The sequence below is a fragment of the Anastrepha obliqua genome, chromosome 5 (genome assembly GCF_027943255.1).
Source record: "Anastrepha obliqua isolate idAnaObli1 chromosome 5, idAnaObli1_1.0, whole genome shotgun sequence".
In the NCBI taxonomy this organism is placed as follows: Eukaryota; Metazoa; Arthropoda; class Insecta; order Diptera; family Tephritidae; genus Anastrepha; species Anastrepha obliqua.
The window spans coordinates 20748012-20763924 of NC_072896.1; the positions used below are offsets into that span (position 1 = coordinate 20748012).

The following is a 15913-nucleotide window of genomic DNA, read 5'->3' on the forward strand; positions in this document are numbered from 1 at the left end:
TGAGCAAATTACCTTTAAATCAACCATTCAGAACCTGTAAGGTTGCGATTGGTTGAGCAGTAGGAGGGCAACCGTTGGATTTATTATTGTTATTCGAAATTAACGGGCGACCGTCCTAGCCGAATGGGTTGGTGGGGTTAACAGCATGAAAATGATAGGAAAAGTTTTTTCCAACAGCGGTCGCCCCTCAGCAAGCAATGTCAATCTCCAAGTATATTTCTGCAATGAAAAAGCTGCTCAAAGAAACCACTTGCCGTTTGGAGTCGGCTTAAAACTGTAGGTCCCTCTATTTCTGGAACAACATCAAGACGCACGCCAAAAATAGCAGCAGGAGCTCGGCCAAACACCCAAAAAGGGTTTACGCGCCAATTATTTATTTATTTTTATTTAATATTAACTGAGCTCTAACCAAGTCACATGCATTAAAGGTGGTGGCACTAGACCAACAACAATGTTTTGTACGTTTGGTTGTCAAAGTAAAGTATGGGCAAAGTAGAAAACAAAGAATGCATTCGCCTTGTTTCATTTTGGGTTGACAGCCACATAGACACGGCGAAAGAAAAAAAAAAAGAAATCAGCTGGTTTACCGATACCACCTTTAATAGATTCGCCTTGGCTTTAACCGACCATAAATATGTAAAAACAAACATTCATTTCACGATGCTTTGTTTTTTGGGGTGTGCTTATAACCCAATTTGGAGTAGCAAATTTAGCAAAGTTAATTTCAATATTCCACTTCTGAATTAATACTGTATATAAGTGCACATTAACTGCATTAATATTTCACATTAATTCTTCCCTAATTTTTACCATTATTCAGTGATCCAGGAAAATCAATTTCCAATCGACTAATTTCAAAACTTTCTGCTTAGAACGTCATTTTCCAAATGAGTTGTGTTTTTCTTTCTTCAAACGACTACTAGAATGTGCCACAAAGTTGTACGATTGCACCTGTATTTCTTAGCAGCTATAAGTAAAATAAAACAAGCTTCAAGGATTTCATATACATTCCTGAATGTACACAGAGTTAAAGTCGCTGACACATAGACAGCCATACACCACAAACACAAGAAGCAAAGATCATATTGTCATATGTATATACATAGTACATACTTATATACTATACTGTATGCACAGTGTCATAGTGCTCAACTTTTTTGGAACACGAAATCCATGGTCCTGTCCACCTTTTTCGCGGGGATAATTGCATCGTATGAATATAACAATTGAATATTTAATAAGAATAAAGTTTTAATTACTTATACATACTGAATCCGCTCGATTGCATTTTTATTAGATATTTTTTTGTTTGTTTGTTATTCGTTTACTAATATCCTAAAATATATTATTATAACTTGTGCCAGGTTTGTATACAAAATATGGCTCAGAGTAAAGGGTAAAAAAAAAAAAAGAATTAAGAGACTAAACGCTCACCACTGTCCGGTCAAACAAGATACGTTACTACAGTACGAGTACATCATCGTTACATATAATAACAAAAACTAAATTTTCATTTAAAAATTTTGTATATAAACAATAATTTAATATTCGGCATACAAACTTTGAAGCAGCAATTTCAATTGTAGTTGCTGGTGTTAATGGTTATGTTGGTGCCTGCAATGGCACGACAGCGGCATAACCCACTAAACAACATCAAAAATTTCCAAAGTTATGCTACATAACTATATTCATCACCCGAATTAGGAGTCCGTTCAATGTACTGTTTATCAATTAACGATTCGATACATTTTTTTATCATTGAAATACTCGGTGTAAAGCTCACTTTCGATTGCGATAAAATCTGTAACGAAAAAGAATTTATTATTTTTTTTTGTTAATTTTCTAAATTACTAAACAGTGGATAAAGAAAAATATGAGGAGCCTCATTTTCATGCTTAAATTTCTTTGGGAAATGTTTTACATTAGGTCTGTTCATGAAACAAATAATACATATGTAACAACAAATTATCAAGTTTGGTTGTTCATGTATCCCATGGTGAAAAGATTTTTAGAGGGTAGGTAGTACAAGCAGGCCGTTATTCGGCTCTGAGCGAATTTGAGATATATGCCGACGAATAGTATAGGGTGGGACATGTAAAATTTGCTCTTTTGAATAAAAAACAAACTAATCAATATTTTTTCAAACTTTTTTTTTTTATTTTGAAGATTGAACATTGTCATTTATGAATGAAAAATAATATCGTTCAAATGACTGCCACGACTGGCTTTACAGTAGGCCATTCGATCAACCCAATTTTTAAGCACATTTTCGATTGTTTGGGCTCCAATTTCATGAATGGCAATTTCGATTTCTTGTTTTAAAGCATCAAGCGTCTCTGGATGGTTCGCATAGCATTTGTCCTTAACGGCTCCCCACAAAAAATAGTTCAACGGGCTTAAATCACAGCTCCGAGGCGGCCAATTGATATCGGAATTTCGGCTGGTTATTCGGTTTTCAAAAACGGTAGCCAAAAGTTCGAGTGTAACTTTGGCAGTGTGACAAGTTGCACCGTCCTGTTGAAACCAAATGTCGTCCATGTCATCCTCTTCAATTTTTGGAAACAAAAACTCGTTGAGCATGTCACGGTAACGCTCGCCATTTACTGTAACTGAAAAAAAATGGCCCGATGATGCCGCCAGACCAAAAACCGCACCAAACTGTGACTCGTTGTGGATGTATTTGTTCTCTACTGTAACGCGTGGACCCAAATCCGACAATTTTGCTTATTGACGTAGCCACCAATGTGAAAATGAGCTTCATCAAAAAAGAAGGAGAAGACTCACCACTTTGGAAGTAGGTTTTCAATATTTCCCAATTTTGGTCAAGCGTATAGCGTCCCATTTCATAAATGTCAAACCTTTAAGTAAATTATGAACACATTTGACATGTCATTTGAGTTACCATTCTCAAAAAAAATAGGTGGTTCAAAAAGCAAACGCTACCTGTACATCTTCAAAAATCTTTTCACAAAATTTAGCTTTAACTTGGTGAAACACCAAACGAATGACGTAGAATCCAAAGTTCCCCTAAACATTTGTTTTCACCATACCTAACGAGCAAACCTGGTATCTAACATCCTCGCATGTATCCAAAAAACTTGCAAAGTGGGGGAAAGTGAGAGAGCAAAACGACATTTCATTTTGAGGGGAAGTTTTTGCAAGCGGAAGGATTTACAAGTGAGAAAAACAGCTGATCGTAAATTAAAAATGAACACGAATTCAAATTTGCGAATAGAGTCAAAGTTCTAAATCTAAATAAAAATGGTGATTAAAATGGAGAATGGAAGTAAATATACAGGGTGAACGATATGAAGTGTTACCTATTCAAAAAACCATAACTTTTTTGTGTGAAATTAGTTTTTATTGATTTCGAAGACAAAATTGTTCAAAAATGATTACAATTGTAACATATATTCACTTTAGCTCGATATGACCACCTTTTGCCTTGACTATAGCCTTCAAACGGTCAAAAAATGAGTTGCTTGCTGCACGAATGTGGTATTGAGGTATTTTGGCTCGTTCTCGTATAATCGCTTTTTTTCAGCGCATCTATACTGGCATATTTCTTAGTCCTCACCTTGCCCTCCAAAATGGACCAGATGGAATAGTAAATCAAGAATCAAGTAAACACGATCGTTTTGAGTGTTTATGAACTGCTCAATTGGGAATTTTTTTTCATCAGAAAACACAATGTTAGGAAATTCGCCACGTTCGTGCACACGCAACAACTGCTTTACTCTTTTGCACCGAACTTTTTTTTGCTGGGGTGAAAGATCGTGTGCTTTTTGGAACTTGTAAGGCGTGACCTTGAGCTCATTTTTCAATATGCGTCGAATGCTTTCTTGCGATATTTTCAGTTCTTTGGCCATTTTTCTTCCACTTCGACGTGGATTTCGTTCAAGTCGAGCCTTCACTTTCCGAACCATTTCGGGCGTTGTTGCGGTTTTTTTGGTCCACCTCCATAGCGTTTTGCTATGCTACCAGTATCATTGTAACGTTTTATAGCGCGATACACAAACATTTTAATCACTTCGAGGTGACTGAGCTCACGAACAATGGCTGGTTGTGATTTTCCAGCCAAATATAACGCAATCACACTATAACGTTTGAGTTCCATCACAGAAAAAAAAAATTCAACAAAACTGAGACGCAAATACTTTTGATGGCTTATAAACAATATATTGAACTGTCATTAGAACAACTTTAATGTTGATGTCATGAGCTGTTTTACAGATACAAGCAGTGTTAAGTTGGTGACATTTCATATCGTTCACCCTGTATTTTAGATAAAATTCATAAAGTTTATTTGAAGGGGGGGGGGGGGGGGGGGGGGGGGGGGTAAGGGATAAAAATCGATTTTTTTTTTTGCGTGTTATTGTAGTAAAACATTTCAAAAATACCGTGTTAAAATTTTAAGTCAATCCGAGCAAAACTTTTTAAGTTATAGAGCATAAAGCCGAGCCGCCTCAAACATCTGCCGAGACGCAGCAGTTGCGCGTTTTCATAACTTAAAACTTTAAACGCGGTTTTCTCGAACCTTTTTTTTTAAAGTGCGTAGTCATTGGCATTTGAAAACTACTCAACCGATCCTTTTGAAATTTTGCACACATATTTTACATATAAAAAACCTCCCCCCAACGTTTTTTTTCGCCATTTTTTTTTTATATTAAGGTGGTTTTACACCTACAAAATGGCGGCATTTTTTCGTCAAAAATCACTTTTTACTTCAAACGACTACCAAATGGCTGAAAATGAAAATAAATCGTCAAAATAAACGTTGGGGGGAAGTTTAACTCATACTTTAACTAAATTATTCGATTTTTTTGATTTCAGATGATTCTACGCTGAGATATGTTGACTACTGCAAAATGTATTTTTGAAAAGACGTCTACGTAAATGTGCTCTCATTCGCTCATTTTGCAATATTTTTACATGAAAATTTTATCAAATATTCTTGAAATGTTACTTTATAATATGCAACAACTTTTAATAAACTGACTTGAACCGTTTCGCTACAATAAATTCATGAAAAAAGTGTTTTTTTTAGCGTTTATCCCTTACCCTGATTGCTATGGTTACGGTTATGACTACGGTACGGCATCACTAATCGAAGCTTAAGGCAGTTAAGTCAACAATAACAATCAACGACTTGGTCGCAGCAATCTCTAAAAATTTGTGAGATATTTTATGCTGTTACAAGAACAAAAACAGTAAATATTGTCTTTGTAAATAACAACAAAATTACAATTCGCTCTTATTTATACCACTACGAGTGTAAGTTGAAACAGTAAACTGCAATTTTTATAAAAAGTAAAGCACTTTTCAATCCGCCCACTTACCTCCTGTATGAGTGCATTGTGCTTTAAAACTTTGCGAGATTTCATTATGCGCACAATTGCCGCTTGCAGATAAAGTTTCCTATCCTCGTCTACTGCACTGATGGTGTGTTCGATCTGCTGCAATATTACACATACAAATTTATATCTTTTTTCGTTTGCATTTCGTCTTCTTACACACTTACCTCTTGCGGAGTTTCCTTTTGCATGGCTGATGTTATTTTGAACTTTGTTCGCTTATTTGAGTAATCGAAATTCAACTCTATTTTCGTATTCCCTTCCAAAGTTTCTGAACTAGCAGTAAGCAATTTCGATTCCAGCAGTGATTGTAAATGCTTCTGAAACGTTTCACTGTTCAATTGTAGAGTGGTTTGTATATCCTTGCAAGTAAGCGAATCGCAGGATTCGAACAACAGCAACATGGCCATTTGGTAAGTTTGCATAGTTACAATGTAGGTTTTCTTCAGATAGCCGAGCTTCAATTCGCCATTACACATATGATGCAGCCACGTCAGTTTGCGTCCATTAAACGAATTGTGATAGAATGTCTCAAACTGGAAAAAAAATAAATAAATTGTGTGAAAATACTTAAAACTCCTTAACTTTAAGTGTTCCATACCATTCTAATCGATTTTTCAAATTCTTGTGGCACTGCAAAGGGTATCACCACCTGTGTGGGCCCCAATGGCCATGCGCCTGCCTGAAGCACTTTAATGGATAAATTAATGCCTGCGAATAATTAAAAACAACAAACATAGATGAGTGTTTCAAAACCAATTCCATATGCAGCCATACCTAAATCAATATTTTCCTGTTTCAAATGGTTATTAAACTTATTATTCAAGTCCACCGAAAGCGAAATGTCCGTAAACATACGATGCAGCTTATTTGTAAACTCATACCCACAAGCTTGCTGAAATGAATGCACTATTAGAAAAGTTTGATAAAAGACGCCAACTCACCTTCAATCGATTAATCATAGCTTCCTCCGCATCCATGCTTTGAGATTGCTCATAAATTAGTCTGCAGGAATCGTTCGAAAATGCGTTAATTGCTGGCAGGTTATCGCAAAATTTAACTCACCTTTTCGCTAACAGTCTGCTGTAGAATTTTTGATAGACATCTTTGTCTTCGATGTACTTAAAAATAGTTATGTTGTTGGTGAGTTTTTGGTCGATTTCGGCCTCAGTAGTCTTGGATTTTTTTAGCAACGTATCACAGTACTTCGCAACATATTCAGCACTCCTACAAGGTTGTCGGTCGCTCGGGCGGCGATTGATGACACTCGCGCATGCCTTATCCAAAGCACTTAAAAACAGTGAATCATTTTCGAATACATCTCCAATCAGTTCCTGATACTTGTGATGTACTTTAAGCATATTCTCCACGAATTGTATGTGAATATTTTCCCCAGAAATCGTAGAAATAGTTTCCAAACCCTCGTTTTTGATGTGATCCAAGAATGTTTGAATTAGTTGTCCTTTTAGATTATCTGGTATTGGTTTCAGCATTATGTACATATTGCGCAAATCTTTCCGTTTTTCTTGCGAAACCATATCTTTGCATTCGGAGTACAGGAAATCAAGTCGCTGATTTACAAATCGATCCTCACATTGTTTACGCAGTTTCGATAATGAACTGTAAAAAAAGTGTTACAAAATTATTAACCAAACTTCAAATATAGCATTTAATTTTACCTGGAGTGCAAAAATTTCAGCGCACGCTTACTTTCATCCTCCAATATCTTGATAACCTCTTCCATATATTGACTCACAGTGCACATTTGCAGCAGCTTCGAGGCCTCATTGTCGTAGTACTCGCCGCTAGCCACGAGTAGTGGGCTCTCAAATAATTCTTGGTACAGTTTAAGTGAGCCATTCTTTTTGTAGTCTTGAACTTGCACAAAACTATGGATTACGCCGTTAATTATCTTCACTCGATTTGCATCGATTTCTGGAACACCACAACGATCCGCTTTAATGCCATCCAATATATGTTTGACGAGTTCACCACTGAGTGACTTTATCATGTATATACGCCAAATATCCAGACCCAACTCTCCAATTTCCATTTGCTCCAGCGTCTCTGTGGATAAATTGCCATATACCACTTCAGCATCGGATATTTTTTGCTTCTTAATGTGCTGTTGGTTTAAGTAACTAAAATGCGACAGCAATAGATTAACAACAGCTACAATGCGGAAAAAAGTGCAATACTTACGAATACAAATTATCTAAATACTTGACACCTTGGCTATATTCGGACCACGCGTCATAATAACGTTGCAAAAGATCGGGTTCGCCATCCTTAGCAGGTAATGTGCTACCGAAATTAGGTGCCACTCTTATTGCCAACATATTTTGAACGTGATTTTCTAAAAACTGCTTAGTCTCATAATAGAGTTTGTCAGCAAAGGGTTCTGGATGGGCCACACACAACGTGTAGACATCGCTAAATAATAACCAAAAATAATTCAAGGATAATTCACATATTCATGTTTGATATACTCACCTAAATCGGGTACTCCAATCTGTGCGATTAACATTGCCCAGGGTTATGACCGCTTCAGCGGTGCTCCGCAGATTAGGCCAAATTTCATTGAAATCCACACTTTTCGGGGTCAAGGACATGCTGGCTGTTTTGCTATTTAACGCAACTGCAACAAATAGTGGAAAGCAGACAGTATAAGCAATGAGTATGCCAAAATACGAGTATGTCGAGGCAGTGAGCGTGTTGAGTGGTGGTGTGAAGGCAGTGATGGCGTTGCACACGAAATGCCGAGATCAGTTGCCGTGATGCAACGGATTAATGTTTTGCGGTGGGGTAGACACTTTTAGTACATTTTACAAAACTTTTTGTATCTTGCAACCGCGATTAAACTGTATTCTCAGTATTTCTAATGAATTAAAAATTACCTGCACCAACTTTGCTCCGTAACGATAAACGTCCTCTTTCACTCTTATTCTTCTTCTTGTATAGGTCGCAATTACAATAGATAGTAGTGTAGAGTTGTTAATAGTTCATGAAATAAAACTAGATTCTACGAGGAACAGTTGGACACATAAATATTCGAAATTATTTCATAATTGGTAATCATAAGGAGAGAGAAATTTTGTACGGTTAATCTCTTTCGTAAATTACAAATGTGGAAGTTGAGCTAGAAAATGAGGATAATCTACTTATATGTAAGCATTTTTTTTATTTAACAGCTAAATTATCTGGTTATCGATATTGTAATCGATTTATGCTTCGACATGTTTACTTTCAGTCCAGAAGAGTATCAATAACAACAAGCTTCACCTGTTCTTCGCGTCAAGACAGTTTTCTTCTGAGTTATTTAGAAAAAAAAAACAACAAATACAATAAGATTGTCCCTATTATCGGGTTAGGGGTAAACAGAGGACCGAAAACCCCCGTTTCTAAAGAAGTCCCTTGCGGTGATCATCACAAGTCCTTGGAGATTCATCTAATACCAATCGGGCCAGAGAAATTTATTTTATTACTAGGTAATTAAATATTTTCGGGGAAAAAACCGACAGCAAAAAAAATCGACTTAAAAAAAATCCTTCGATCAGGCACGAGTTTTTTATGCTTTTCAAAAGTAGTATAAATTTTATTGAAATCTACCAACCGGTTTTTAAGTTACAGTGATCACCAGTTAAAAAAAGGTAGCTTTGAGAAAAACGCATTTAAATGCTAGCTACTTGCACTCGAACGCTGCGGATCGCCCGAGCGCCCTTTGTTAATTGTTGAATAACTCGAAAAGTATTTGTCGGATTCACTTCAAATTTTCACACTTATACTTTAGGAAAATGCAAAAAACAAAAAATCCAATTTTTTGAAAATTCTGACTACCCCTAACCCCTTATAAGATTGACCCTATTAATCAAACAAAAATTTTTGTTCGGAATTTGTCGGAAGTTGTTTTCATATTTATTATTTCGTTTGACTTGTTTTGTGAACCATGTAAGGTGTTTTTTGAGAACGATATACACCTTCTTAAAAATCAATTAGACTCGATTTTGAATAGTACAAACCGTAGAGGCTCCCTACGCGGTGCATTTTATCATTATTGGGTTCTTTAGTTCAAGGTTTCATCCATTTATCCTCCCTCTAGTGAATTTTAACATGACGTCATCATTGACGTTTTCAGATTCTGCCCACATTGGGCGTCATAGAATGTCTAAAATAGAAATATAGAGCTCTTGAACTAAGCCTATACACACATTACTAAAATCCAATTGTTAGTATATTTTTTTAACTGTTTTTAGAAACCTCATTTTATATCATTATAATACGTTCACATATAAGTAGATAATCCAATTTTTCGTGCTTAACTCCCAATCCGTAATTAAAAAGCAAGGCTTCCCATACAAAATGTCTCTCCCGAAATTCGAGATTATAAAATACGTAATCCTTTTTTATGTTATCGATAATTATTTTTACGAATGTTAAGAGAAACGTCAAAGTCAAAACCAAATATAATGGCTGCCGACGAAAACAAGTTTTTGGGCATAATTCTAATAAAATTTTTGTTAAATATTATTAATTATGTATCCATATAACAGAAAAAAGCGAGTGCCCATAAATGTGTGACCTCTTATTACTTAATATAAATTGTAATATCGAATTTCGAGCGCGTATTGCTGCCATAATTTTTTGAAACCTCAATAAACGTCGTTTACGGATTTCCTCCAGCAGTTTATTACTAGCAGCCAGATGCTATTCCTTCTCCTTGTCTTTTGTCTCCATATCGTCAAGAATAATTAAACAATAAAAAAGTCAAATATTCTACCAAAGCAATTTCTATGAAGAAAAACCTTTCAAAGCACTATTGACCACTGATCGTCAATTTTGCAGGTAATCTGCCACATGTGAACTGGTAGATTAATTTTGTGGTTGTATAGTTAATCACTGCATATGTGTATGTACTTTTACGTTCTTTGATATAATATCGTAACACTAGCATAGAACTTTAAATGTTTTGTTAAAACTACCGTTTAAAACATGTGGCATCTTTCCCTAGTAAAAATCACAAAAAACAGACAAGAGTTATTTAGTTATTTATTCTCAATTTGTAAAGCTCTGTTGTGATTTTAGATTAAAAATATTAATGCGATTGCTTCATAATCAAAAGACGTTGATACTTACACCATTTGGAGATGACTTTACAGATTTGCAGTTATCAGGGCTGCTATGTTCAGCGTTATCCATGTAGTTCAATAACATTCTTCCAGTTGCCTAATGACGAGCCTCGCCGCTCACAGTGGATACTTAATAGTGGAAATAAGCAACTATTGAAACTTAAAACTCATCAAAAACGTTACTTTTGTGAAACCCACTTTCGGAAGAAAGACATAAAGCCGCATTTTTATAGAAAACTACTCTATAAAAATGCAGTTCCTATTCCATATATGAGTGACAATGTTCCCACAACAACCACAAGTATAAGTGACAAAAATTATACGGAGTTTGATGAAATAGAAGAGATGAATGAGGCAGTACAACTTCCCGATTGCCATGAAACAAATGAAAAAAGGTACATTTATTATTATAGCACATCGTTTTGCTTTTAGAATTTTAAAATAATAAATTGTTGTTTACTTAGTGGGGAGGATTGTGAGGATGACACAAAACAATACTTAACATTATCGCCAAGCGATTATTGTTTTAAGTACTCCAATGATGACGATGAATATGTGGAGGAAAATAATATAGCAAACGATTCCCTGGATGTCCAAAAAATTACTTCTGATCCTAGCTCAAAAGATATAACTGAAATTGCCACCACTGCTCAAACTGAAACAATCTCCATTGATGTGATTTGTCTTACCACCCCGCCCGTAACTGAAACAATATCATCATCCATCACCTCGCCAGCGTCGCTCACTACTGCAGATGCCGTTTGCAAATCCTTGTCATCTGTTACCACTACTACATCGGATACGCTAGGCGATGCTGATACAAGCGCAGCACCAGAATTGCATAACCATAATGCAATTAATAGCGAACTAAGTGATTCAGTTCAATCCGAGAAATCTTATGAATCTGACAAACATTTTGCCCTGTCACTTGTTTACCATTTTCAACGTTTAAATGCGAAAAAGAAAGCGCAAGCCAAAATTGATATACTCACCTACTTAGTGGCGCTCGAACAAGACAACGATGCGTAATTAGTGTTGGGATTATAGTCCAGGATTACATATAATATAAGATAGTTCAGGTACGATACATTCATTTTAGTAGTTTTATTTACTGATAGTTTTCCAGCGGAAAGATTAATAGATTTTGGAAAATCGCAATTTATGCATGAATCTGTTGCACAAATTAAGTTTGGTAAAGCTGGCATATTAATTGGTTTGCTTATGTAAAAGTTATATCGTACCTTAATCAGTAATCAGTAACTTAATTTCCGAGAATTCGCTTGCAAAGAGAAAACTATCCAAAAAAGTACGTGAATGTAAAACCAGTAATAATTTGCAAGTTTTACGAACAGCTGATTAAATTAATCAGAAAATAAAACTATTTTTAATTGAGCCACCTCGTATTAAATTAAAGAAAAAAAAATAATAAAGCAAACAAAATGCAAAATGTCGAGCTTAGCATCACATTACAGTAGAAGCCCTATAAGTACAATTGGAAAATTTCAGCAATGATTGCACTTAGCGAAAAATTGCACTTTTGCGAATTTCTCCTGTGGATCGAGGAATACCTAGGGAAAAATAGTTTAACTCTATTCAATGCAATTAATGAGCTCAAAATGTCGATATTCAAGAAAATTGAACACATATTTATTGAAATTCATACAAAGAGATCAATGCGAAAGGACATATGAGTGTGTGCTCCAAAATTCAATTATTTTTTTGGAAAAACTTTGTTATTTTCGATTGCGTTTTCTCGTAACACTTTTAAAGTGCTTTTGATCGGATATCATGCAAACAAGCGATCTGATTGAATGACAGTACATCGTTCTGTTCACCCCATTTCAAAATTGTATTGACACAGCCAAAAATCGATTCATGCTGGACTTTTTCGGTTGTTTCTTCTTGAGTAGTATCTTCGGGTTCATTGGCTTCACTATCACCTTCATCTATTCCTAATTCCAAAACCCAATTGCGGATTTCATCTGTGTCTGCTTCACCCACATAGTTTTCGACCATCTCATTTAACCGTTGTAATCCTCCAACAAGAAGGGGGTCGTCAATTTCGATATCCAATGGCATATCGTCTGGATTAGATTCAATAATCGCGTCAACTGTTGGGCTTGTACCCAATACGCTTTTCCAGGATTTAGCGATCGTTTCAGGGAGCAATTTCCCCCATGCTTGGCTCAACATGACCACGGCGGTTTTCAAATCAATTTTCTTCAATAGTTCATGTAATGAAGAATCTTTTTCACTAATTATGGTTTCCATTAGCAATGTTTTGTATTGAATTTTTGTCAAGTTAATAACACCTTGATCCATTGGCTGTAAAATCGCTGTACAATTGGCCGGAAAATACATCACTTCGATCTCACCATAAACTAATTCTTCTTCGGGCGGATGAGATGGGGCTTGATCCAGCAAGAGTAATGCTTTGGGTGGAACATCATTTTTTTTGGCGAATTTTTTCACTTCTTCGACAAAATTATCAAAGAACCACTTTTTTAAAAATATATCGCGTCATCCAAGCAGTCTTGTTGCTAGCATAATTCACCGGTAGACGAAAATTTTTAAAACAACGCGGATTCATAGATTTGCCGATCGTTAATGGTTTTATTTTGTGGCTGCCATCACCATTTGCACACAAAAGAGCACTGATTCGATCTTTTGAAACTTTGTTGCCTGGAGCACTCTTTTCATCTTTCGAAACGTAGGTTTTATTTGGCAAAAGTTTCCAAAAGAGCCCCGTTTCATCAGCATTATATATTTGTGATGTTACATATCCTTTTTCAGCGATTTTCGCCGTCAATTTTTCCTTAAATGGCTCAATGGCTTCTGGATCACAGGATAATGATTCACCAGTCACATTTAAATAGCGAAGTCCGAAGCGTTTCTTGAATCGCGAAAACCATCCATCACTTGCATTGAATTGTTCTCCATCCTTTTTTATTTCATCAAATATTGTAATTTTAATGCTTTGCTTTTCAATATCAAGCTAGAAACAGGAGCATTTCGTCGCCGCTGATTCATGAAAAACTGGTACAAACGCTTCTCGAACTCTGGATGATTGCCAAACCGCAAAGTTTCCCGTTTATTTCCAAGTGAAAATGAATTGTATGCATTTTCTTTTAATGAACGGGATTGTTTTTTTATTCGGCAAATCGTTGCGCAATCAACTTTGTATTCGAATGCAAGATCTCGTTGTTTAACGCCTTTTTCAATTTTTTGGAGAATCTCATCTCTTTCTTTCAAAGTAAGAAAATGTAGATTCTTTTTCACTTTTCCCATGATTTTATTTGATGAAAGCAAAAAAAAATGATTCAAACTCCGAACGATTGTTTTACTCTCAAGAACCAGCTTGAAACTAACGCGTGTTGAATGTCACAAACGATTCGATGCCATATTTTATGATATCAACGCTACAATTTTACAGTTATTTGTAAAAATCAAAAATCACAAAGCGTGAGAACAGTGTTTTTGGTCGCAATAATTCCGAGAACCATAACTGTGCATAGCTATAAAGCTGTGTCTTCGCGCGTGATGAACGCAAATACATTGCCGTATTAAGTAAAAAATTTCTTCGAACAAGAATTCTTTTGCGCCCGAAAATTGCAATTTTTTATTGCTCTTTTCGAGTTTTCTATGGACTCAAAATCGAATTGTACTTTCCGCGAAATTGCAGTTATCGGTATTGCACTTATCGGGCTTCTACTGTATTTTATTTTGTTCACAATAATTCGTTCCATTTCATCATCGCTGTCAGATGAGCATTCCATTAGCAATTGTATTGTTGTGGCAATCGCAGCTTTCTTCCTTGCTACCGTCTATGTGTGTACGTATATACATATATTGCCTAATTATTTAATAACGAAGAAGTACAAGCATAAAACGCAAAATATACCTTCAATGCTCTCGATTTGTATTTCGAAAACTGCAGCGGTTAGTGACTGTAGGCTGTGGTTCAGAAGTACTTACCTGTACATCATTGGCCGATTCCTATTTAATATATGACTTCAAATAAACTTCATAATTTCATCTAAAATATATTTACTGCCATTCTCCATTTAAATCACCATTTTTATTAAAATTTGGAACTTTGACACAATTCGCAAATTTTACTGAGCGCTTATTTGCGATCAGCTGTTTCTCTTACATGGAAATTTTTACAAGTACAAATTTATCCAGTAAAAACTTGCAACTCCCCCTCAAAATGATATATAACTTGCTCTCTCACTTTCCCCTCAATTGCAAGTTTTTTGGATACATTACTTTCAAGTGTCAAACGTTAGCCAAATATACAAAAACGCAAGTCGTATTGTTGTTATATCAATCTCATCGTTTGCAATGGTGATATACAATATTTTTCAGTGAATAAGAAACAGTTTTTGTTTTGAGACTAAATTTTATTTGCAGCCATTTCTTTCCAAAAAGTGCTACTCTAAACTACGTTAGATATTATGCAATATATATAACAGATGATCCCTACACTAAGCATAAAATCGACTATACAAAAATACAACAAGAATATTTTTTATGGTATACAAAAGAATTTATCAGCTTGAAATTTTAGTTAAATTAATATAAAATCTAAGTTCAGAATTAAATTGCAAATCAATATATAATAATATTAGAAGTACACACATACATACATACAATATGTATGTATATGTAGATTTTGTTGTCAATATAAGTTAATATTAATTTAAAGAAAATGTCATGCGATAAAAAAATATTCCCCATGTGCTCAATAAATGTCAAAGTATCACCTTTATTGTAATTACATATATATTTTAGTTTATATTTTGTTATTAGTTTATTTTAATTTTTATGCTACGAAAATGCTGGTAATTAGAGTATAAAAAACCCAAGGAGCACATTTTTAAAATAAAAATAAATCTGTTTCGACTATCTTATTTTCACTGCTTCTTTTTACAGCTACGATGCTCTCATATCTGTATTTGGCGCGCTGTCAAGCATTCTGAATATTTTGGGTGTGCAAGAGAGCATTGCGATTTAAAGTGCTGGTAGTTGTGTAATTGTTAGTTCTATGTACTTGCGCTTGTGTGCGCGTCCACCTCGTTGATTGTCATGCTACTATGAGTATTTGTATTTTCAAAGCCGTCAAATTCAGGTTTATTCAAAAAAAAAAAAATGTATATGCAGTTTGACAGAAAGATTACAACAAAGCGATGCATATTGAAATAAAAAATAAAAAACTGTATTATAATTGCAAAGCGTAACAAATTAGTTTATTAGTTTAACAAAAGCAAAAAAAAAGGTAAATGCGCTTAGTATTTATAGAGTGCATAAGTAAGAAATTATGATAGTTTAAGCAAAGTTCGAATAAGATATTCTATATTTCTAATTTATTTCCTTCTATTTTTCTTTTACTCACTAATTTATGTTTTTTTTAATTTTATTTATTTATTTATT

General features: G+C 34.9%; 2 protein-coding genes across 3 annotated transcripts; one reads left to right on the forward strand and one right to left on the reverse strand.

Moving 5' to 3' along the window:
• Positions 1 to 1507: 1507 nt before the first annotated feature.
• On the reverse strand, positions 1508 to 8303 carry LOC129247073 (cullin-2). 2 transcript variants are annotated; one of them, XM_054885973.1, is made up of 11 exons: positions 8252 to 8303; positions 7848 to 7992; positions 7557 to 7787; positions 7034 to 7495; positions 6420 to 6974; positions 6299 to 6359; positions 6132 to 6249; positions 5956 to 6065; positions 5522 to 5890; positions 5340 to 5456; positions 1508 to 1801 (listed from the first exon to the last, which is right to left on the reverse strand). In XM_054885973.1, exons 2-11 carry the CDS (start codon positions 7964 to 7966, stop codon positions 1670 to 1672), a joined length of 2274 nt encoding a protein of 757 aa, XP_054741948.1. In that variant the 5' UTR covers positions 7967 to 7992; positions 8252 to 8303; the 3' UTR covers positions 1508 to 1669. The 2 variants fall into 2 exon arrangements, with proteins under 2 accessions (XP_054741948.1, XP_054741949.1); XM_054885974.1 differs by lacking the exon at positions 8252 to 8303 and having other exon boundaries at positions 5340 to 5453; positions 7848 to 8245.
• A 2085-nt stretch (positions 8304 to 10388) lies between these two features.
• On the forward strand, positions 10389 to 11898 carry LOC129247074 (uncharacterized). Its single transcript, XM_054885975.1, has 2 exons — positions 10389 to 10875; positions 10945 to 11898. Exons 1-2 carry the CDS (start codon positions 10499 to 10501, stop codon positions 11507 to 11509), a joined length of 942 nt encoding a protein of 313 aa, XP_054741950.1. The 5' UTR covers positions 10389 to 10498; the 3' UTR covers positions 11510 to 11898.
• Positions 11899 to 15913: the final 4015 nt, after the last annotated feature.